Source organism: Asparagus officinalis, unplaced genomic scaffold, assembly GCF_001876935.1.
Source record: "Asparagus officinalis unplaced genomic scaffold, Aspof.V1 AsparagusV1_Un53, whole genome shotgun sequence".
Taxonomy (NCBI): domain Eukaryota; kingdom Viridiplantae; phylum Streptophyta; class Magnoliopsida; order Asparagales; family Asparagaceae; genus Asparagus; species Asparagus officinalis.
The window spans coordinates 292,905-318,148 of record NW_017972319.1 but is presented as its reverse complement, the minus strand read 5'-3'; the positions used below and the strand labels follow the sequence as shown (position 1 = coordinate 318,148).

Here is a 25,244-nt window from a genome sequence, read left to right as displayed (position 1 = left end):
GTTTGGACTCTTTGCTCTTGCGACCAACGCCCCCGCTACCGGCTCAATCGAAGTCTCCTTATTCTTCTTTCGAAGCTGATAATTCACAAGGGCAGCGGTGACCTCACTATACGAAAGAGATGTCTTCCCATTAATAAGAGTAAGAACGAATGTCTCATATTCCTCGTCGGGCAAGGAACTCAACAACAACAACACCTTGTCCTCATCTTCAATCACCACATCTACATTCGTCAAATCCGCAAGAAGCTTCGTGTAGTGGTTCATGTGATCACCAATGGAGGTTCCTTTCTTCAACTGGAAGCGGTAAAGCCTCCTCTTCAAATGCAAGCGATTCTCCACACTCTTGGTCAAATACTTGCTCTCAAGGATCTCCCAAATCTTCTTTGCAGAAGTCTCATTGATCACATCATACTTTAGATCTTGAGTGAGACAAGACCTAATCACACCACACGCCGTTCGATTCATCTTTTTCCAAACCTTCTCATCAATGTTGTCCGGTTTCCCGTCCAACTCCAACGTATCTTCCAAATTTTGCGCGTTGAGCGCATCCATGACTTCGCATCGCCAAAGTCCAAAATTGTTTGTGCCATTGAACTTTTCCACATCAATCTTCATTGAGTGGATATTCAAGCTTTGGACGGTCTTCACGCCGGAAGTACTGCCCACAACTCCTTCTTTCTCGGCCATAATCCTCAAGGCACCACCAAACCAATGCGGAAACAAACGAGAAATAGATCCAAACTGAAAAAGACGAGATTTTTACCAAAAAGATCCCACCTTTATCACCAAACGAAGCCCTAGATGAACTTCCAAAGCGATCTACTCCTCCAAATAGCCCAAGCGTAGCCCGAGCTCTGATACCACTTGTTGTGCACGGCGCGGAAGCCAAACAAACAACCAACTATGATGCTTTGAGAAACCAAACCAACAAACGCCGAGAGAAAGACCAAACAAAACACAAACACCAAAGTTTTACGTGGTTCGGCAATTGCCTACGTCCACGGGGCAAGAAGGGGGGGTGGGTTTTCACTAATAGAGAAGGAGAGTACAAATTGAGATTACAAATCGCTCAATCGAACCAACTAATCTCACCAACAAATCTCTCAATCTCTCAACCAATAACCCTAACAAATAGCTCAGAAAGATCTCTCTTTTCTGTGCTCCAAAACCCCAGATTTTCTCCTACAAAACCCTCAAATCGTATTGGTATTTATACCAAAACAGAAACCCAAACAGACTGCAAATAGGAACTCTAACTTTCCAAAAAACCCGTCATAAGTCGACTTAACAGTCTGCATAAGTCGACTTGGCAGAGCGAAAAACAACAACTGGAGAACAGAACGTAAGTCGACTTATCAGACCTGATAAGTCGACTTGGCAGAGCAAAAAACCAACAATCCAGAGCAGAACGTAAGTCGACTTAACAGTCTGTATAAGTCGACTTACCATAAGTCGACTTATGCCTGTGCATGAGTCGACTTATGACACAGAATCTGCAAAAACCTGAATTTTCCAAATTTCTCTACAGTCTCTTATAAAATGTAGTCGGTCAGAAAAAATTTGAATGAATTAGCTTATGATTCTGTCCCTTCCTCTATGAATTCATGGTAGAATTAGTTAAAAAAGAAGATTTACAACACTAAATAAAACCGATAAACTAATAATAAAAAACATAATAGACAAATACTGACCGATCGTTGTCTTTGTGATTTAAAACTTGACAATGTAATGTAAAATTATCTCAATATCTTAAATTAGCAAGGATTCAGGTAATGCATAATTATCAGGTAACATGGAGAGCAGAAAAAAAAAATGTAAATGATCTCCTTGAATTTTTTTGAAAGGAGTGTGTAAAAGTGTAAAAAGTGACAAATGAGGAACGAGCATATAATAAACAAATTATTTAAACAAGATGCACCTTCAATTAAAGAAGTTGCAAGAAACTTCATAAACCAAGAAAACAACTTTTTTCAATGCAACAAAAAATCAGGTCTAAATAAACAAAAGTTTTTGAATTTACATGATTAATTAATTTGTGTGACCCTCAGATCGGACTATTATCATCCCTTATGAGAAGGTCAATTACATACAAAGCAAACCAGCAAAAACAAGCAACTTTGCTAAATTAAAATTGGGAGAGAGAGAAAACAAATGTCTTCGGCTATGAATCCATCTCTCCCAATCCATATCTATGTTTTAAGTTCTCAGAGCAGTCATTATATAATAGATCGCATATTTACAGCAAACTTGAGGCTCTTTTCACAACAATAACCTCTGAATTAATACATATATGTAGTTCATGGAAAACCCATCAGTGGACTCTAAGCTGATGAAGAAGTGAAGAACATAAGCTGAGGAAGAGAAACTGTGATCCTTCAACCCTCTGAACGTCGAGGAGATACTTTTCATCGAAGTTCTTATAAAGCTGTGACGAAAACATTAAGAAGACATCACTTTAAAACATTGGTTGCATATTGATAGGCATCACTTTAAAACATTGGTTGCACATTGATATGAATCACATCGCAGAAAAACAAAGAGAAACATCTATTTATGATACTAATTCCAGTGACAATCATGCGGATTGATAATTATCTGACAAGCACCAAAGCATGTTTGTAGGCTTAGCATAATATCTGTAGCCATGATGTCAGAGATTTCTCAAATTTGACCCGTGCTCGGTAAACATAGGTGCATGTAGGTTGGGTAACAATACATCATGTAACTTAGTTACACACCAATCAAAGTACACATTTGTCCATCAATATTGTTAATCCAAAATATCCATTGTTATTCACGGATCATAAAACCCAAGTGAATGAAAATTTAACAGTTTGCAATTTTATATTATGTAATTCAAGCAACTCCAAAAAACCCAACTCGTTAGTTACAGACTGCTCATCTTTAGATCATGAGATGCACATGCTAGAAATATTAAATCTACGTGATTTTTTTCCCCCATTTATCTTCATGAAGTTTAGAATGTATACATCACTATAACAGATTAAGTTAGGACACCCTGTGTGTTATAACCTTACCCTGTAAGTGTGTGCATGTGTGTGGGTGTGGGTGTGCGTAGAGAGGGATACCTGAATCTCAAATTTGACTGTATTAAATTGATCTGCAGGAACATCATTTTTCTCGACAATGACAAAGTCATTGTTTAATGTATGATCAAAATACAGAGGGTTACTAGCACATCTTTCAGAATTGCTCTGTAAACCAGGTTTCCATTTGCATCTCATGTTGTAATTTCCAATGTTTTTCCAGCACACACTCAATACATGAAGTGCCCCAACGACCTCTTTCATTATATCACAAGGACGAGCATTTGCCTGCCAAATCAATGGCCCTTCAATGTCTTAGAATATACACCAAGGGCAGATAAATATGAGCTTGATAGAAGCAAAAGACTACTATTACCTGAAGGCCAAGAGTCCATTTACTTCCATTAGGGAAATTTGGCCTGCAACTAGTACCCTGATCATCAACAGCTCTCGGTACAGAATGTGAAAATGCTGAAGTTGCAGTAGCAAACGGCTGTGTATTAGAGAAACTAACATCCTAGAGAGAAACATTTAAAGATTAGAATGATAGGAAGTAATATTTCTTGGCACTAAATGACTATAATCAATGAGAAAACAAAGCAAAAGATTGAGATTGCACCATAGCTTCCTGAAACTCAAGTCCGGCATACCCATTAGAAGTGTGGAGTCTATAGCCCAGAAGCAAGTAATAAGAAACAGTTGCCTGTTTAAATTCTCGTATATTTAGTAAAAAATGGATAAAGGAAGCAAATAAGGAAAAATAACAAAAACAAAATTACTAAACAGAAGTACTTTTATGGGATACCTCATCTTGGATTCTATTGATAAGGGATCCAACCAACTGGTTCCGCTCAAAACCAAGTCTAACCACCTCTAGAAGAATTTCCTCATTAATCTACTCAAAAAGAATAGTAGTGAAAAAAAGCAGGGTCAAATAGTAGGTGAGACAAAAATACCAAAGGATAAACAATGCTAATTCACAAAATAAACAAAACAAATGAGACCCGAAGATCGCAAGGGTCACCACATACAGCACATACAATTATCTATATTTACCTTCAGAAGCAAAGGGCGAAAGTACACGAGAAAGAAAAAGCGAATAAAAATTATCATGTCCCAACTTAACATTCAGATCTTTAAACACAAATCTTAATCCACATTAAGTTTCTGCTCAATTAAGAGGTATGTTTTTGGGGTCGACAACACAAACAATTATCAGCATATCTGAATATGTTAACAAAATGCACTAAGTAAAAAAGTTATCATTATACTTGTTAAGGTACATGCCTTTTTCACTCCCTGCGTTGTGTCCGGCAGAGGCAAGGCCAAATAGCGAGGAAGCTGAACCTGGAACCACGGATGCTGACGTATCTCAGGAATGGTCGCTCGCTTCATAGGATCAACTACGAGCATTCTTGAAATCAGATCCCTTGCTCCCGGAGACAAATGACTGGGAAGCGTATACATCCCACTCTAACAAAAAAAAATGCAGGATGGCATGATTTTTTCCCCCTATTTGGATGATGAGCCGTTCTCAACAGTGAAAAGGTTCAGAATGCTAATTGTGTATCTCTAAGTTGCATACCTTTATTTTCTTAAATAAATTAGGAATGCTTGCATCATCAAAAGGAAGATTGCCACAAAGAAGAGCATAGAGGATAACACCACAGCTCCAGACATCAACCTCCGGACCAGCATAAAGTTTACCGGATATTACCTGTACGACAAATAACTTGTTAAGAGTATAAAATTATCACCCCCAGTCTTCATCACAACTTCGGACTTTTGGTGTATTGGGTTCAAATGCACTGGGTATGCATTCACATTTAAAGCAGATTTAGAAAAACTATTGTTGTGTAATATAACCAAAGTTTTGGCCCACATGAGGGCACACAATCTACAGAAGCAAGTGAGAGAGTATAAAGCCCTTACCCTTAACCCTCACCACACTTGAATAATTTTGTCACCTAAGAAACAAATGGAATATGCAACAAAACTTGTGTGTAGTAAAAAAATGCATACCTCTGGTGCAGCATAGTTTGGGCTTCCACAACTAGTCTTAAGAAAATGACCGTCCCTGATGACATTACTTAGACCAAAGTCTGCAATTTTGATGTTAAAGTTTGAATCTAGCAATAAATTCTCCGGCTTTAGATCCCGATGAACCACCTGGTTCCTGTGGCAATACTCGACTCCAGATATAATCTGTTTCCAACAGAAAACAAAAGATTTTAAATAGGTAAAAGAAGGTGGAAAATGTAAAAACTGAACACCTTTATTTGAAAATAATAATAATAATAATAACCATTTATACTTTCAATAAAAATAGGATTTTGCATTGTGTATGTGCTACCTGCCATGAACCAGTTATTCTACTGTGAAATGAAGAGATTAATGTAAGAATTGTATAATAGCACAAATGATAAGAAAAATAAATGTTCGTAAGTATAATTCTAGGCAAAGTAAACGCTCAAGTATATAATAATGCAAGTGCCTAAATATAAAAGCAACTAGGAACCAATTGAAACATCAACGAAGGGAAGTATGAATTTATCTTATTCAACCACGAGTTCCTTTTTTCATGATAATTGAGACATGGAAAGGTACCAAGATTTGCAATTCATAACAATAAGAAGAAAAATGTCAGCTTACCTGTTGAAAGAAGCGCCGAGCCTCATCATCAGATAATCTACCCTTCTCCACGATATAGTCAAATAATTCCCCGGAATTGATATACTCCATTACAAGATAGATATCTGAATGTGTTTCTATAACCTCATAAAGCCGAATAATATGAGGATGCATGAAAAGTTTCAGTATTTTGATCTCTCTACAAACTGCAATTAAAATGGGAGAGCTTGTGAATAATCATCAATAATACGAAGTTTTTCTTTGGAAAGAAAAATCATATACCTAAGAGAACTGTAAGAGGCACTTATTCTTACACTCAGTACTATTCATTACTCAAAAATTGTAGCGTAAAAAATTGCAACTGAAGACAGATCTTAAGAAGCACCAAAACAGCATAGTTAACACAGAACAAAGTTTTTCGCTGCAAACTGCAATTAAAATAGGAGAGCATGTCAACACTCATCAACTATACAGAGTTTTTCTTTGGAAATAAAAATCATAAACCTATGAAAAATGAAAGAGGCAATTATTCTTAGACTCAGGACTATCCATTACTCAAAAAATGAAGCGCTAAAAAGTGCAACCGAAGACAGATTTCAAGAAACGCATAACGGTATCGGTAACACAGGACAAGTAATTCAGAGATCTAATAAAATTTCTAAATACAAGCAATCAGACATACAAATGGTAAATGCAAAGCCAAGCTCCACCTAGACAAAATCCTAAAGGTTCCTGTCATATTGACGAAGAGATTTATTCCAGCAAAGAATAGTCAGGTTCTATTTGAGAAAGTGGCCATGATAGAAGACTTCCGCGAAGGAATTGTTCTTCCTTTGGAAGCACACACAAGCCAAATAGACCTTGAACCAAATTTTTCTTTGAACCAAATTTTTCTAAGAGAAATTCATATGCTTCATGATACAGGTTGCAGGTTCTAAGACAATAAATACTCACAAACAACTCAGTCACCCTTATTAGTACCTCATGATCTACCTGCCTGAACCAGTTATGATTTATTGTCCCCATTTGTGTTCTACAACTGCAATGCATATTAGCTTGTTTCACAAGAGGAGCTCCTCCGCGAGTTGTCGAAGACCATATTAATTGGATCTGCATCAAATTATCATTGGAGTGGATAGTCCATATGAGCATCCTACTTATCAGTACAGAATAGCATGGCGTTCTGTAGGCTAGGCTCCTGATTTGATCCTCTGTCAAAATATATTGTAAACAGAAAGGATTCCACCACATAACTGCTAGTCTCCTGATTTGCTCGAGTAGATTCCTCATTTAACTAAATCCATTCGCTAATGTTGATACTTTAATAATGTTAGGTAGTTTCATTTATCTCGAAAGTATTGTTTATTAGAGAGTTTAAATAACCTAAAGAACTCAAACTTCTATTCCCAATGAGTTGATAACATACCAGGAGACACAAAAACTTTTCCTGGGAATAAGAATTGCAACCAGACTAATCAAATTACCAAAGAATATACGTTGCATATTTCTGTATTATATAATATGATTCTAAGCTTGTAATGACAAAAGAAGATATATCATTTTATGAGATACCTTTTTCTTCCATTTCCAACTTTTCCATTTTGCGGCGATTGAGAATCTTGATGGCAACCCTATGCCCTGTCAATATATGTACAGCACTCTTGACCTTACTAAACGAACCAATTCCCAGTCTCCTCTCAAGCCTGTAACGTTGCAGAAGTACGCTAGCAACACGACTTCCTCTACCATGCCCCTCCATTATTTCTGTGATAAATAGTACAAACTTGGTTTCAGAATAAAGAAATGTTAATGGAACATGTGAACTTATTGAACTGAACTAAAAAATAACTTATCAGAGGCTGAAATCTAACATGACACTAGGATAACCAGGTAAAACATGCTCACAAAATGCTAAATCGCATCATGCTACAAATAGTATTGTGATACATGCTTTATATATTAAAGTAATGTCCTAGAAAAGTTGTAGGGTTAGGGTCTGAATATGTAGTTCTTGGTTTAGATTATTATTGATCCTCAATCCAATCTGCTCAATTTACAACCATCATCAAAATGTAGCTAATCGATTTAAGGTCGGGTTCAGGTTAGCCAGATCTAGACAATGACCTGTCCATTTGCAGGCCTACCCATATTCACCCAGATGCAGCATTGTTACTTCTTACTATCTTCAGCATTACCCTAACAGCATAAAATTAGAAATAGTACCAAGTCAATAACTAAGGAAGACAATTGATGCAGGTATTGTTGATCGAAAGATTTTAGGATCTACAAGAATATTTTTATTTAATAGTACCAAGTCACTTGGAGAAAACGCAGAGGGGGTGCGGACTGCTGTGAATAGAGGCCCCAAACATCCACGTGAACTCCTCCAGAACGACCCTTAGCACGGTGAATAGAGGTGCCAAATTTCACATTGGTCTTCTTGCTCACATCAACATGTTCACTGGACTTTAAACTGCAGATCTTCGCACCCTCTTTCAATCTATGCGAGAAATCAATACTGGAATGGCCAAGCCCCAAATGTCGCAGTCTAGTCGAATCAATACTGGACGTAGGTAGTCTTTATGATGCAGCCGATTTGATGGGTTGGATTTTGATGGGGTGAGATCGATTTGGTGAGTTGATACCAACATTTGGAGAGTGTTCGCATTCTCATTTGGGTTCTCGACTTGTTGTGGATTGAGTCCGTTGTCGTGAATCGTTTCACTTCGTACTGGACGTAACAAATGAGACATTTGTTTGGTTGGTGTCGGCTCAGTTTTGAAAAAACTTCGTCGAGGTGGAGAATTATGAACGGTGAAGTCATGTGGGGACCACACCAACAAATGTGAGCACAAGATCCAGCGGATCTTTTGTGAGGCCCAAGCTTTGAAAACCGCATCCAGGCTAAGCACAAGATTCCAAGGTATAAATAGCTATTCCTCTCTAGGGTTTTGTGTGTGCAAGGAGGTTTGGCTGCAGGAAAAAGTGCAAGGCAAGGAACAAAGTTGGCTTCTTCTTTTCTTCATTGGCAGCGAGCAAGTACGAAAAGCAGGAGCAAAGGACGGCTGGCAAAGTGCAATGTTCTTTGGAGAAAACGCAGAGGGGGTGCGGACTGCTGTGTAAAGGCAGGGGGCGTGCTTAGCCTGGATGCGGTTTTCAAAGCTTGGGCCTCACAAAAGATCCGCTGGATCTTGTGCTCACATTTGTGGGTGTGGTCCCCACATGATTTCACCGTTCACATAGAATGTATTGTTTCTCTTCAAATCGTGAAGTAAAGCCAACACAAGTGTTTCAAATCCAGCTAGATGTGGACCTTCAATCAAAACTTAAGTTCAATCCAAAACCGAAGTTTGAGCTTGAGTCAGAAGAAAAAACAGAGTAAGATAAAAAAAATTGATCCAATGCCCGAGCTTGAACTCAAACGAGAAGCGGAACCAAAGAAGAAAATTGACTTAGAGCTCAAGCCTAAACTCGAACCTAAAGGAGAGTAAGAACTTGAACTCAAATTAGAAATTGAGTCAAATATTGATCCATGAGCTCGAATTAAGTCTAGAGCCTAAAATCTAGTCAAGCCTAGAAGCAGAATGTAAGATTGATATGCAATGCAGACTCCGGGCTTAGGCTAATCTGGTTGTTGACTTCATTATCTCAGAACCCCACAACCAACTTAATATCAGGTTTTACAACTCATCTTGAAGATCCTGTGATCCACAACGATTTGATTTGTAATAGTATTTAGGATTTACTAGAATATTTTTTATTGTAATAACATTTAATGTAATCTCCATTTTTAGGCAAGATTTTCTTAGAATTTGATTTGTGATTTTTAGGATCTTGGAGGTTTTATTTTGTGTGAGGTTTTATCTTTATTTACCTTTTATTAGGATTTGATGGGGTTTGATTTGATTTCTAGATTTAATTTTCTCCATAAATAAGTTAAATACTCTAAAAGGCATAGACTGTTATGAATAAAAAAATCTTGAGTTATGAGAATTCTCTCTTGACCATACAAGGTGTTCTTTAGCATGTGATTTGCCACTTTGGGGTATGAAGCCCTTGGTTGTGAGGCCCTTAGGTGTAAAGCCTAGTTATTATGAACTCCTTTCAACTATCCTTCTTAATCAATCTCTTCAAAAACTTGTCATTAAAAAAGCCAAAAGAAAAAAAAATACTAACACCCCTAAATTGGTGCACTGTTCACGGGCAAGCGATAATACCTATACTGTTCATAGTGGAACAGTAACAGGTGATCACATTAATAGTTGGTCCAAAAAAAGTAAACATCAAACAACAGAGGAGAACTGTAAACGCACAAAAAAATTATGTATCAACAAGTCCTATAAATGAAACTTATTGTGAGGAAGGTGATCACATTAATAGTTGGTCCAAAAAAAGTAAACATCAAACAACAGAGAAGAACTGTAAACACACAAAAAAATTATGTATCAACAAGTCCTATAAATGAAACTTATTGTGAGGATCATAATACCTCATAAAAATCAAAACCAATGTGAGAGATAGTACCTCATATAAATCAAAATCAATGTGAGAGATAGTATCTCATATAAATGAAAATCAAGTTGAGGATGACAACACCTCATGTAAACTTGAGAGTATGTGAACCCTCTATTAATCTAACACAAAAAAACGCATGCTTCATCCCTTCACAATCAAATTCTCAAACTAGAGGGTGCATATCAACTTCAATACATTGGTGGTGTTATGTGATCATAAGCCTTAGCAATGAAAAATCTAACTCAATGATACTCGTCCTCGTACAAACCTAAATTTAGCTTGAAGGTATATGGGCTTCACATAACATTTATTTTAAGAAAGACATAAGATAAGCAGATAGATACATGAAAAGTGAAAAACAAAGAAAATGTTTGTTATGATAAACGAACGTAACAATCTTGATAAGGAAGTTTCGATAAGAAAGTTATCATAACTCCCCCCAATCATTTTTCAACACTTGGCAATAACTTCCCCTGAGCTTCCCTATAAATAGACATTTCTTTCGTCAAATAAAAAAAGAGGATAACAAAAGAACGACAAAAAAGATAGAGAAAAGGCGAAGAAATTGAAAAGAAAGAGAGACTTGAGTTTGAAACAACGAAAAGATCCTCTGTATTTTTCATATTGAAAGGGAGGAGGGCTCCAGAACATTGTCTGGAGACCCAAGATCTCATCTTCTTTCTCTTCAATTTTGTAATACATTAGAAAGATAATAAGATCAATATCTTTCTGCATTTAATTTCTAATGTCTATTTAATTCTTTGCTTTCTATTAATCAGGGGTTTCTTTAAATAAGAGTAATTAACAGAAAGAAATAAATTTCTGAAAGCATGCACCTCATAATTTTTTTTTACAAACAAAGTGATTCTAATATGTATCTAAGGAGTAAATATTTAGGAATTGTTCTACTCTTCTTGAGATTGGTGATACGGCTTGGTCAAGAAGAGATTAGCCTACTCAAATATTATTACTCCTCCGATGGATACTAACAGCACTTTGAATTTTTTTTACAAAATATACACGTCGGGCATTGCAACGTTTACAAATTTTTTGGCGATCACAGTAGGAGCATGATTTCCCCTCCGTCTTTTAGAAAGTAAATATTAGATGACATCTTGTGCATAAAGCACTAAAAAAAATTCTATGCACAAAACACTAAAACATTATTTCTGCATTTATTGTTCGCAGGTAAAATAACAAATCATGTGAACAACTCAAATGTTAATGGCACAACTCAAAAATTCATTTCTGTGCAAATTGGTGCATTGTGGGTACTGGTTCCCGTGGAGATGGCTACAGCGGAGAACATTCCGCGATCAACGCCATGCGCTGTCCCGCAACCTGAATATCCTATTCACCCAATGCATGTTGAAGTGGAAGATGATGGCTTTACTCCTGTAGTGACTAAGGCTATGAAGAAAAGGATGAGGAAATCGTCCTCAGTCCAAGTTCATATTCCTAATACTCAAAAGCTTAATGCAAACATGAGGAGTGCTTCCGATATTATTATCCGTGAGGATCCTAAAGATACCCTTAACAATAAGGAGAAACTATCCATTTTTCATGTTAGAAAGGGTAAGGGAGTAATGGAAGAGAGCATAGATTCATCTTCAGTTGAAATGAGGCACTATGTTGCTCAAAGGGGTTCCCTCATATTGGATGCTCTCGAGATATGGAGGCATTTAGAACAAATTCTTATGATAGAGAATTCTCTCCTCTTCAATTGCCCAACCCTCAACAACCAAAAAAGCCCTATCAAGAAGGAAAGTTTTTTTAAAAACACCAAGTAGGGTAGTGTCTGTTCCAGTGCAACAAGTTCAGGTTAATGACCAAGACGTCAAAGCAATTGTCTACAAACCCCTCGCATGTTCGCCTAGGCAGGCCTAGAGTGAGGTCTCGTCAAAATGATGTTCCACGTTCTTGGCACTATCAATTCTATTCGGGTAAACCGATAAGTTATGAATCTAAATATTAATCAACCCTATCTTCTCAGAGCCATATTTCTGAGTCAAACGAAAATCACTGGGAATGAAGACAATCTCCTCGGTATCATACTGCGGAACCAACTCATTATAAGACTAGAGGCCGATACTTCTTCGGACATCATTTGCAACGTGTCACGCTTCAAAGAAATGAAAGGCAAGACACTCATGTTTATAAATATTATGAAAGCACCCACCATCAGCATCAGTATTATCAACAACCAACTCATCACTATGAACCAGTATTGATTGCTTTTACAAGATAGGGCAGGCCATGATCTTTCCTCTGAAGATCGAAGGCGAGTTTGTTGGTTATGTGAGCACTTATGTGAAATCACCACGGTGTCTGATTTGAATAATTCTTCTCCCAATCATGTCATGAATGTCATGCTTGTTAGTGACTGATGATGCAGATATGTACTTTAAAGGAGGCGTACTATTGTACTGAATCATCCTGTGACAAGAAGTCAGTCTAGGTTACGGTCTATATCTCTTGAAGTTGAAAATAATAATAATGAATCATCCACTTCTTATTCTTGATCTCACTCTAATGATACCACTAATAGTGTAGAAAAAGAATATGAACATAATATATTAGGCGTAGAACAAGTTTTGATAACTGACGAAATGTCCCTTGATGATAAATTAATACAACTTCAAAGAGGGATCCAACAGAAAGAAGAAATTACTCAACTTAGGGCACAAACCTCAATTTAGGGCACAAACCTTTACAAGTCCTTCCACTTCAACAAATAATGCTTCAGATGTTCAGCATCACTCAACTACAGTTTCACTTGATACAGTACAAAAACTCATCAATAAAGGGGTCAGGACACAATTAATGCAAAATCAGTATGCAATGAGACCAGACTATACAAAGCCTTATCTTGCTAAAATTGACATGATTCCCTTCATTGCAAATTATCGACAACCTCAATTAATTCAATGGAAATGGTTCGCCACATAAGCACATCGCTCACTTTATGGCAGCATGCCAAGATATCGCTCATAATGAAGCTCTCCTATTAAGATAGTTTGTTCAAACACTTTCAGGTCCTACATTCACTTCGTATAGCAAGCTTCGGCCTGGATCAATAGGAAATTAGGAGCAGATGCAAAAAGCCTTCTTACAACGCTTCTATAATACTCAAAGGATTATGGGCATCACTGAATTAACTCGGACAGAGCAAGCCCATAATGAGAGGGCAACTGATTTTATTAACAGATGAAGAAACTTGAGTCTCCATTGTCCTCAACCAATCACAGAACCAGGATGTGCATGAACAATCTTCGACAACAATCTTCGACCAGAAATAACAGTTCATCTTCAAGGGGTACGGCCTATGAAGAGTTTGCATCTAAGTCAACTGATATAGAAAATTATCTCAATCAGTTGAATTGTCGCTCAGACAAAGGGAACCATAAATTTTTTGAACATGGGCTAGACAAAGGAAAGAGAGATCGCACCCGTGATAAGAATAAGCATGTGATGGAGACATCTGTGACAACATAATATACAAAAGTACGACCAAATGAGGCTAATGTCTAGTCAAAGAATTTAAAGTTTAATGGTGCTGGAAAGCTAAGAAGTCTAAAAGATAGACTTGAAAAGGAGTACTCCTTTCCCAAAGAAGTGTTGAGGATTTCTTTAAGGGATTAACCAAGATGAAGCTTGTACAATTGCCTGAACCTCGCCAAGTAAATGAAAATAATAAGAGGCACGACGATAGATGATATTGTAAGTATCATCACATGCCAGGGCACACTTTAGAAGAATATTTTGTCTTTAAAGATAAAGTTTAAGAAATGATTGATGATGGAAGCATTGATCCTACATTGCTTAAAAATTTTAAGAAAGGAGGACAATCCGCCAATATGATGTCTATTAGTCAAGTAGATAAAAAAGTTTAGCCTAAGTGCATAGACATTTTAACATTATCATCCTCTGTAGTACCTTATGTACCACCATCATATCGCCCTATGGAGGAATCATCATCACAAATGACTCCCTCAAAGGTGCCACATCATGTAATACATATGAAAGAATTATTGTCCCCTTCAACTCCACCGACTATAATAGAGAGGAAAAGTAAAACTCCAACGTCATTTCCTATCCTCACATGTTCAGTAAAACAATCTCCATCATCCCACATAAAGAAGCGTTTGTTTGTTGAGGATACAAAATCTAGTAGCGCAATACCGGTTTTAATACCAAGGTAAGACTCAGCTTTACCAGAAATCCTGTTGCCTACAACAAATGACGAAGATTCGATGTCAAAACCTGAACAACTCTATACCAATCAAGGCAGACCTTATGTCAGCAAGAAATAAAAAAAAAAAGACAGGCTTTCAAAGAAAGGGTTAAAGCTACGAGGAACAACCCTATATTAACGGGGGCAGGTCGACCTCTTCTTCCCAAAAAGAAAAGAACTCCTAAATACAAAATACTTAGTAAAGTGATTCCCAAAGGAGGAAATTGAAGGATTCATTGTAAGGGTTTATGAACTTATTTTATAAATTAAGGCTACGTTCATCTCTTTTGCATTAAGGAACAAGGCATTAGGGTTTTCTAAAATTTATTTTTTGCATCATGGCTCATGCCTCAAAAAATTTATTCTCAAAGCATGAAACTTTCGAGGTGCATGGTCCTCTGTTCTGGAGTTGAACTCCATACTTAACCCCATAACATCTTGAGAATAAACTTTTGAAACAGATGAGAAACCTAAGGGTTTCTGAACTTATTTTTATGAATTAAAATTATGTTCATCTATTTTGAATTAAGAAGCAAGGCATTAGGTTGTAAAATTTGCGTCATGACCCATATCTCAAAAAGAATTTATTCTCGAAGCATGAAGCTTTTGAGATGCATGGTCCTCCGTTCTGAAATTTGACCTCCATACTTGAACCCCCATGACACCTTGAGAATAAACTTTTGAAACAGAGAAGAGAAGCCTAAGGGTGTCTAAACTTATTTTATGAATTAAAACTATGTTCATCTATTTTGCATTAAGGAGCAAGGCCTGGATTTCTATAATTTATTTTCTGCATCATGGCCCATGCCTCAAAAAATTTATTCTCGAAGCACGAAGCTTTCGAGGTGCATGGTCCTCCGTTCTAGAGTTGAACTCCATACTTGAACCCCATGGCACCTTAAGAATAAACTTTTGAAACAGGAGAGAAGCCTAAGGTTTTCCGAACTTACTTTTATGAATTAAGGCTATGTTCATCTGTTTTGCATTAAGGAGCAAGGCCTTAGGGATTTCTAAAAGTAAAATTTATTTTCTACATCATGACTCGCCTCAAAAAAATTTATTCTCAAAACATGAAGCTTTCGAGGTGAATGATCCTCCGTTCTGGAATTTGGCCTCCATACTTTAACCCCATGGCATCTTGAGAATAAACTTTTGAAAAAAAAAACCTAAGGGTGTCTAAACTTATTTTATGAATTAAGGCTATGTTCATCTATTTTGCATTAAGGAGCAAGGCCTTAGGGCTTTCTAAAATTTATTCGTTGCATCATGGCCCATGCCTCAAAAAAACTTGACAGAAGGACTCATTGTAATTCCACGAGTTACAATTGAGAAACCTATACAGAATATCAACTAATTAATGTTAAGTCTCATTCAATAAGAAATAACAAAATTGTATTACCTCGTGGTAGTAAAATAGGAAACTAGTCAATAATTTATGTAGTGGATCGACAATAGAACCTACAAAATAAAATAAAATAAAATAAATATATCAGAATAAAAAAAGCCAAAGGGTCTTATTGTTAAAAAAATAAACATGAGGACCTTTAAAAATGAACAGAAAATTCAAAAAAAATACAAGATAGATTATGTAAATAGGAGTAAAGAACGAAAGAGATTTAAAAAAAGAGGCATGTGTGGAAAAAAATTGAAAAAAAAAAGTAACGCAGGAACGGATAAACACTATTCGAATGAATAGTGATGGGTAAAAATGATGAACAATGTTCGGATGAATAGTAACGGGTGTAAAAATGGATGAATAGTGCTCAAATGAATAGTGACGGGTAAAAACGGATGAACAGGGATTGGATGAACAGTAAGAACATACATAAACAATAATAGGATGAACATATGTTAACAGTAATCAATAGTAATGAAAAATTTTTTCGTCTTAAAAAAAGAGAATGAAAGAGGTCTACATGTAGTCTTCGTCAAACAATCTAACATAATATCAATTAAAAGAAATACACACACACATATATATAGCTATGTGAAGCTTAACTAGGATAGGATTAGATTTTCTTTTCAAATTCTGTTGAAATTCTATCTTCAAATTTGTTAATATCCCTTTTAAATTGGATTCTATCTCCAACTAATTTAGTAATTTTAATTAGATAATGACTCCTCATATTTGAATTAAATGAACTAATCCCAAGTCTTTTAAAACTTAAAAAAAATTCATAGCACAACAGCAACAAAAAAAAAACTTAGGCTCATGCACTCGGTTAAAAAAAACCGAGCACGTAAGCTAGGGGGTAGGATTAGATTTTCTTTTCAAATTATGTTGGGATTCTATCTTAAAATTTGTTAATATCCCTTTTAAATTGGATTCTATCTCCTACTAATTTAGTAATTTTAATTAGATAAGGACTCCTCATATTTGAATTAAATAAACTAATCCTAAGTCTTTAAAACTTAAAAAAAATTCATAGCACAACAGCAACAACAAAAAAAACTTAGGCTCGCACACTCGGTTAAAAAAACCGAGCACGTAAGCCAAGGGGGGGAATTTGTAGACGCACAAAAAAAATTATGTATCAACAAGCCCTATATATAAAACTTATTGTGAGGATGATAGTACCTCATAAAAGAACGACAGAAAAGATAGAAAAGGCGGAGAGATTGAAAAGAAGAGAGACTTAAGAGTTTGAAACAACGACAAGGTCCTCTGTATTTTTCATATTGAAAGGGAGGAGGGCTCCAGAACATTGTCTAGAGACCTATGATCCCATCTTCTAGAGACCTATGATCCCATCTTCTTTCTCTTCAATTTTGTAATACATTAGAAAGATAATAAGATCAATATCTTTCTGTATTTAATTTCTAATGTCTATTTAATTGGTTTCTATTAATCAGAGGTTTTTTTAATAAGAGTAATTAACAGAAAGAAATAAATTTCTGGACGCATGCACCTCACAAATTTTTTTTTTACAAACAAAGTGATTCTAATATGTATGTAAGGAGTAAATATTTAGGGATTGCTCTACTCTTCTTGAGATTGGTGATACGGCTTGGTCAAGAAGAGATTAGCCTACTCAAATATTATTACTTCTCTGATGGATAACAGCACCACTTTAAAAAAAATTTACAAAATATACACGTCGGGCATTCCGACGCTTACAAACACACAAATGGAGGTGAAGAGGCTCAAAGGCATCACCTTTCATAATCCACTAACACCGAGAACTAACTTTTAGCATATATAAAAGTCAATTAGGCAGACCCATCATGGAAATTTTCCCAAAAACTGTAACAGAAGATAGATCGAGACAACGCATCTAGACGCAAACATTCAGTAAAAATTCATCCAATCAACAACTACTTAACTAATCACAACTTTATCCAATTGACAACTACTTAACTAATCACAAACAAACTGAAAAAAAATATGGCTCATCAAATAATCAAGAAAAAAACCCAAAAGATGTTTTAGACACTAAGTGATCGAGCTGATGAGACTGAGATTTGGGTTGAAGGAAGTAGGCGCTCCAGCTGATTCAACAATACACTAAACTTCCTATTATTCTCGAAAGCAAGTGATATTAGACTCCCTACAAATACAAAAGAACAATCAACAAACACCGAGAACTAACTAAACCCATCATAAAAAATTTACCAAATAAGTGCAATAAAACATAAATGGAAGCAAAAGCATCTACCAACAAAAATTTCAGTGAAAAGTAGACATTACCAATCAATAACTACTCAACTAATCACAAACTACCAAACAAAATGATATGGGTCATCAAATAATCTAGAAACAAACACAAAACAAGTAAAATACTAACTGATCCAAGCTGATAAGATTGAGATTTGGGCTGGAGGAAATAGGAGCTCTAACTGATTCAATAATCCACTAAACTCCCAACTGCTCTAGAAAAACACAAGATACTAGACTCCAAACCTGTCATAGAAAAATACCCAACAATCGTAATAAAACATGTCCCACAAAAATTTGAGCAATAATTAAGCTTTAGCAACTAAAAAAAGAGATGGGTCATCAACGAATGAAGAGATAAACACGAAATAGGCTACCTGCAGCTAGATTGAAGCGGATTTGGATTGGAGGGAAACAGGAGCTCCGATTGATTCAAGGAATTGGGGGTTTTAATCAATCATAGATTGGAGACAAAAGAGGAAAGGGAATAAAATATTAGAGTGTAAAGACAAAGAGCGGAGTTGAAGAGGGGAGGAGAGAGAGACTCCAAAAGCTGGAGGACATGCTTGGGGAGCTGAGGTGCGCATACACAGTACATGAGTGGACTGTTGAGGAGAGCACAGGTGTCGCTGGAGGCAAGAGGGAGAGGAAAAGAATAAAATAATGCTCGTGTATTGGCTCCTTTTCGGCTTACTTTTACTTTCGTACTCCAAAGTTTATCCCTTTTTGCTATTTGATACCTTCAAAGTATTTGTTTACACTCTATATATATATATATATCATATATAGTAGTTTCTTTAAAAGCATGAGTTTTGGAAAAGCTTTTCATAGTCAATATTACTCTTCACAATTTTGAATATTTCTTTTAAATCTTAATGTATCCTAATCCTATTTATATCTTACACTAATTCAACGTGAACTACATATAGCTTAACAATTTAAAAAATAACATTAATAAAATACATGAAACACTATTTTGAATATTTCATTTAAATCTTAATCTATCCTAATATTAATCATATTCTATACTAATCTCACATGAACTACTTATAACTCAACAATTTAAAAAAAATAAGATTAAGAAATCATATGTAGTTAACATATTATAATATAATACATAAAGTATTACAACAAAACCCAAAAAATTTTAAAAATTACACAAAATACCATCAAAAAGTTTAATATTACATAAAACACCCTGACTTTTCAAAAGTTAAAATAACAAACATAAAATCTAAAAATTAAGAACAACCCCTAAAGAATCTAAATTTACAATTAGTATCATCTATCTTTCAAAAATTATAAAAACCACCATAAAAGTTCAAACTACAAAAAAAGCATCCTGAAATTCTAAAATTTCCCAACTTACAAATAACATAGATGGATTCAAGAGATTATCATGAGACACTTGAAAATTAATATTTATAAAAAATAACCTCAAACTTAGAAAAATTACAAAAACTTCCTCTAAATAATCAGAAAAAATCCTGAAATTTCAAAACTTATAACCTGAAACTTCAAAACTTATAATTGGCAAACTTCAAATTTGGAAATTATCAACAGACCACAAAAAATTTAAAGTTTGTAAAAAATAATCTAAAGTTTCAATAATTACAAAAAACACCCTCAAAATTTTAGAGTTACAAGAAATATCCTAACATTTAAAAACTTCCCACCAATACATGAAACATAAAAATTACAAGTACCCAACTTAAAATCTAAATTTTTTTAAAAATCGTATCAAATTTTTAAAAATTGCAAAACACACCCTCAAATGTTCAAAATCACAATAAAGGCTGAAATTTTTGAACTTGCCAAAGAAAAGAATAATTATTTGATATTCTTTTATTAAGATACTTTCAATTTGAAGTTTACTATCCCTTTTTAGTATCTAAAAGTAATCTAAGTTGACACCAGCAATAAATAGCAATAATAATAAATTAAAAACATCCAATTAAGGAATACAAATTTTAAAAAGATAAGATAGATTAAAAATTAACTTCACTATATAAATTAAATAAATTGCATACAATTGTATTAATAGTTGATAGAAGACTAAATTACATAAAACTGATAAAAGACTGTAATATAATAACTTAGTATTAATTAATTATAATGTAAAAGTATTGATCTCTTATGTCAATAGTATTTATAGGGTAAAAAGATACATGTAGTTATGCATGGAAAATATATCAAAAAGTTTAGAGATATCCTCCAAAAGAATCAAGTTGTTTTTATTTTAAATGGAGAAGTGAAATAAATAAACTAAAATTCAAAAACATTCATAAATCACTTAAATTTATATTGACAAAAGGCATATCTATTAAAAAAGCATTAATTAAGTTCCCTTAAATAATATATCGAACAATTTTCTCCCAGTCAAAAAAGTATTCTATATAGAACATATAAGAAAATTTAGTAGGTATTACAAATTTTCATATGTATTCTTCAAATACTAAAGGAATCATAAATTTAATATAAAATTACATACAAATAGTTTTGCAATAGAAACTAAAGTGAAGTCATTGATCAACTATGATTTAAGATATAACAAGCCAGATAAGAGGAGGAAAATCACTATAATGACAAAAGGTATACACATAATATTTATTTACAATAGCGTAAGTAAAAGAAATAGTATCAATCTTTTTTTTTTCTATACAGTGGCATAACTTTACATGTAACTTTATTTAGGGATATGACTACTGATGAAGGATCAATTCTTGAAGACATGATCAAAGAGAAGTATATAATAGCAATATCAGATTTTAAGATCTTTAAATATAAAGATAACATATTTTATTACTAAAATTCTTATTAAAAGCCACTAAACATAAAATTTACCTTATATTTGTCTTTTATAGAGGAGATATTCATGTCATCATAAATTTATGTTAATAATATATATCAACTCAAAGATACAACTTATTAAAAAAAATATAAGAATGGGAAGTAAACCAAGCAAATATCCATGTAATACAATAAATAAAAAATATTACATTTTAAAGCTAATAAGTTGGTGTTATTTAGAACAAGATATTAAGACAAAAGTATCTCCATCAAGACTCTTTACAAATGTAACACAAATTTAAAGTTCTAATATATGCAGTCGTCAGGATATTTGAAAGAGGTATGATCTCACAATGCCTGTTACAGCCTGCAAATAACTAAGTGTTAATCTTTCTTGGGGAGCCGACATGCATCCCGCTAACTTTAAATGTGTATGTTGAAGTTATTGAGAAATAAAGTGTAAAATGTTGGCCTCTTTGTTTTGACGATATTTAACAAACAATTTACCACTAATGTTGTTTGTCTAGTGTTTGTGTATTTCTATTTATTGTAGACAAACAACAAGTTGGAGGTTGGATGGATTGCGTCATAACGATCATATTAAATGGAGGTTAGCGGATATAGTGGTTGAAGCAATATAATTCAAGTTAAAGATTCAAGTTCAAGCTTCTTCCGTAAGTGTACCAAGTCAAGCTTATTGAAGATCAAGATTGCTTGGGTAACATTTAGTTTAGGTGTTATTTTGAGTTTTCAAGTTTTAATATGAAACAATTGAATACAAATGAAAATACATTTCTTATTTCATACTTATATGCATATATATGATTTCATCAATATTAACTTTATTTAGTTCAATGAAATCGTATTTATTGTTTTCGAAAAGTTTGCAAAATATGCAATTTTGTGAAAATATTGTATTCTTAGTTTTTGGCCTTAACAATAATCATATACATCTTTTATTAGGTCTGCAAAATTATTTTATAATGTTTCAAAACATGGTTAAGCTAAAATGTCAAAACTTATGTGTTTACATTTTCATGTTTTGGACTATTTTGAAAAATGATGATATTTCTCATTTGGGAGGTCCTTTTTAAAAACTAGTTTTTATAGCATGTGTATTATCATGTCTACAATCATTTCTCAAAGTTTCATAATTTTTGGAATTTATTTGATATTTTTAAACAGAGTTTTAAAATCAGAAAAACTGTTTCAAACCTGAAATTTCATGTATCAGTTTGCGGTCAACCGCCACGGTCGACCACCCTTGAGTCCAGAGACTCGGATTGGTTTTTGATGGCTCGTGGTCGATCGTGGCGGTCAACCGGATACAGTCCATATAGTTTCGCGGTCGACCGTCACGGTCGACCGGCTGATATCCAGAGCCGTATTTAGTTTCTGTTCCCACGGTCGACCGCTGATCGCCCAACGGTCATTTTTGTATAGAATTTGATTTCTGATTCTTTGGGCTTTTTGGTCTTTTGTTTGGGGATTTGGCTGTTGTTTTATCTTCCTATATAAAGCCACAAACCCCCCCACTACCAGAAAAACAATGAGAGTGTTTTAAACAAGTTTAAGAAAGTTTTAAACAAGGGTTTATGTTTTATTTAAGTTTGTTTAAGAAGTTTTTAAGCATTTGAGAGTTTGAGTTTGTGAAATCAATTTCACAAGAGCTTAAGTTTGTTTAAGAAGTTTTTAAGCATTTGAGAGTTTGAGTTTGTGAAATCAATTTCACAAGAGCTTGATGAGATCGTCTATTGGTGTTTGAGCATCCAACTATACTCCCTCGATCTCTTGATCTATTGAGAAGTTTTCTAAACTCTATTTCTAGCTCTTTTATATATATTTTGATTATCATTGTTATTAAGATAGAATTATATTGAGTTTAGTTTTGATTTATTTCTCTTTGCTTACACACACACAACCATTGAGCTTATTGTATTTACATTCATAGTATAATTGGGTTGTGGGATTGTGTAACCTAGAGAGTGAGCTTATACTTCGTTCTCATCCATTGTAGAGAACAAACACTTTGTATTGTGCTTTATTGTGAGATTCACTTTGTATTACACTAGTACATCAAGAGGAGTGTGTGGTGAGAGTCGAGGTTACTTCCAAGAAGAGTTGCGTCGGTTGACGAACCTAGGGAGAGGTTGTATCCGAGCACTTGAGGAAGGACACAGAGAGACCAACACTTAGAGGGTGTGGAGTGTAGTTACATTATGGTATTGTATGGTGTAAACGTTATTAAGGTGATCGTAAAAAACCCGGTTGTGATAGTGGATTTCTCCCCGGGAGTAGGGAGCGAAGACGCAGGACGGAAGGGCCGAACTCCGTGATCATATCATTTGTTTGTGATTGCATTGGCGTACCTTTCTTATGCTCATATCTTATATCATCTTTGTATATTGCTTGTTGTTTATATTGTCCACTGTCTAGTTTAGATTGTTTACCTTTGTGTTTATTGTATATCCTCGCATATATCTCATAGTATATTTCACCATATAGGATATATCTCTTGTTCATATTGTATATTCTTGCTCATAACATATTGTATATATCTCTTGCAAGAATAATTTGTTAATTAGTTTTATTTGGCATAAAATCGGATTAGATTAGCATAAAACCCTAATCACCCCCTCTAGGGTCTAACAAGGCCGACAACTTACATGGCTAACTTGAAAGGTGGTACTTGCCGACCTACCTATTAGATCGAGCCGACAAGCCTCCACACTCTGCCCACTATCTTAGCCAATAACTCTTGAGATTGACTATAAGGGCGGTACTTATCGTCTCACTCGTAGAGCCGAGTCAAGAGGCGATGCGTCTTCAAACTCCCCCCCCCCCCCCCTCCCTTAATCATCCTCACATCCAATCAAGGATAACTTTCCCACTTCAATAGCTAACACATGTAGAGACATCTGTCAATTCAGCTACATGTTTATACTCGACCAAAGTTACCTCTCTGCCCTTCTCATCTTTTACAAAAAGAAAGCTGTGTTGCATGAGGTGACTTTTTTGACTCCAAACTACTATAAATTTAACTTATCATTTATCTCATATTTCCCACTCAAGCTCAAATGCTGACTTGATCATCAGATGAACAATCAGAGAACCCACCTCTAGCCTCTCACGAGTCCTTCATGTGCATGAAAGAGCAACGATCTACACAGCCAGTCATCTGAAGAAGTTTGAGGACAATAACTCTATTTTAATCCACAAATAAAGCTCCTATTTGATAACTTGCATTAATAGTTTGGCATCCATCGTGGGGCCTATCATCCTTTTTCATATGAGATGTCTGGTTCTGATCCTCCTGGTCAAACTTTCGATCCACTCCCTAAAGAATCAAGTGAGGGCTATGTCACTCAGGCCCAGTTGGAATAATCTACGCTGAGGATCTCTCAGTATCTCCACTAACAATTTGTTTCTCTCACCAATTAGCTCCTCAGCCAAATTCCTCCCCCAACAACCCTCATCATCATTCATTCCTCCACCTCTGACGGGCCAACCATTCATTCCTTTATAGCCTAGGCATGCAGCCTAAGCTGGACAGTAAGAAGACTATGTCAAGCACGTCTCTCCCCCACCTTGCCAACAAACTTGTTTGCGGCCCCTCCTCGGTAGCATCAGCAGTACATGGAAGCAACAGGGGAGAGCCCTAGCTATGGTCATGATGGTTGAAAGCATTCTACAATGGGGACATCACGCGGCCCTCGGCTTCCTCATACAGCTCTAGGCCCCTCAACCACTAATCTTGCTTCTAGTTATGACCAGACCTTTCAGTCAAGCATTGAGGCTAATGGGGGGAATACTCCCCTACCCAATAGCATCATGAATGCTACTTGTAACAAATTGAAGATGCTTCACGTGGAGAAGTACAAAGGTGAAGAAGATTCAGCTAAGCATGCTCAGAATTATTATGATATGATGACCATAATATTGGTGCCAGAGGCGATCATTTCTAAGTGTTTCCCTATCATTTTTTCGGAAAGCACCAAGTTATGGTGGGACTCCTTGCCCAAAAAGTCCATCAACAGCTTTGAGTAGCTCAGCTAGAAGTTTGTGCACCACTTCCTGGCCGACACCTAACCAAAACTGCCTCCCCATGTTTTGATGCGGTTGAGGCAAAAGCCTGGAGAGAGCCTCAGGAATTATTGCAAGAGGTAGCAGACTAAAAGACTGGAATTTGATGACCCTGATAGTGTGGTAGCGATGTCTGCCATCATGGCCGGCCTAGAGAACAATGAGCTTGCTAACTTACTCGTTAAGAGACGAGACACCAGCTATGAGCAGCTAATGGCTAAGGTCCATAGGTACATAGACGTAGAAGACACCCGAGCCTACAAGAAGGCAGTCATGATAGCTGAAGTAG

At 35.4% G+C, this 25,244-nt stretch overlaps 1 protein-coding gene across 4 annotated transcripts; it reads right to left on the bottom strand.

Moving 5' to 3' along the window:
- Positions 1-1,993: 1,993 nt before the first annotated feature.
- LOC109827135 (SNF1-related protein kinase catalytic subunit alpha KIN10-like) lies at positions 1,994-18,719 on the bottom strand. Of its 4 annotated transcripts, XM_020394096.1 has the most exons (13): positions 18,460-18,719; positions 18,213-18,328; positions 15,827-15,885; positions 7,251-7,442; positions 5,700-5,884; positions 5,070-5,252; positions 4,633-4,764; positions 4,335-4,520; positions 3,853-3,942; positions 3,667-3,750; positions 3,424-3,564; positions 3,090-3,335; positions 1,994-2,425 (listed from the first exon to the last, which is right to left on the bottom strand). In XM_020394096.1, the coding sequence occupies exons 4-13, from the start codon at positions 7,435-7,437 to the stop codon at positions 2,312-2,314; spliced, it is 1,548 nt and encodes a 515-aa protein (XP_020249685.1). In that variant the 5' UTR covers positions 7,438-7,442; positions 15,827-15,885; positions 18,213-18,328; positions 18,460-18,719; the 3' UTR covers positions 1,994-2,311. The 4 variants fall into 4 exon arrangements, with proteins under 4 accessions (XP_020249685.1, XP_020249687.1, XP_020249684.1 ...); XM_020394098.1 differs by lacking the exon at positions 18,213-18,328; XM_020394095.1 differs by lacking the exon at positions 15,827-15,885 and having other exon boundaries at positions 18,460-18,718.
- Between the last annotated feature and the right edge of the window lie 6,525 nt (positions 18,720-25,244).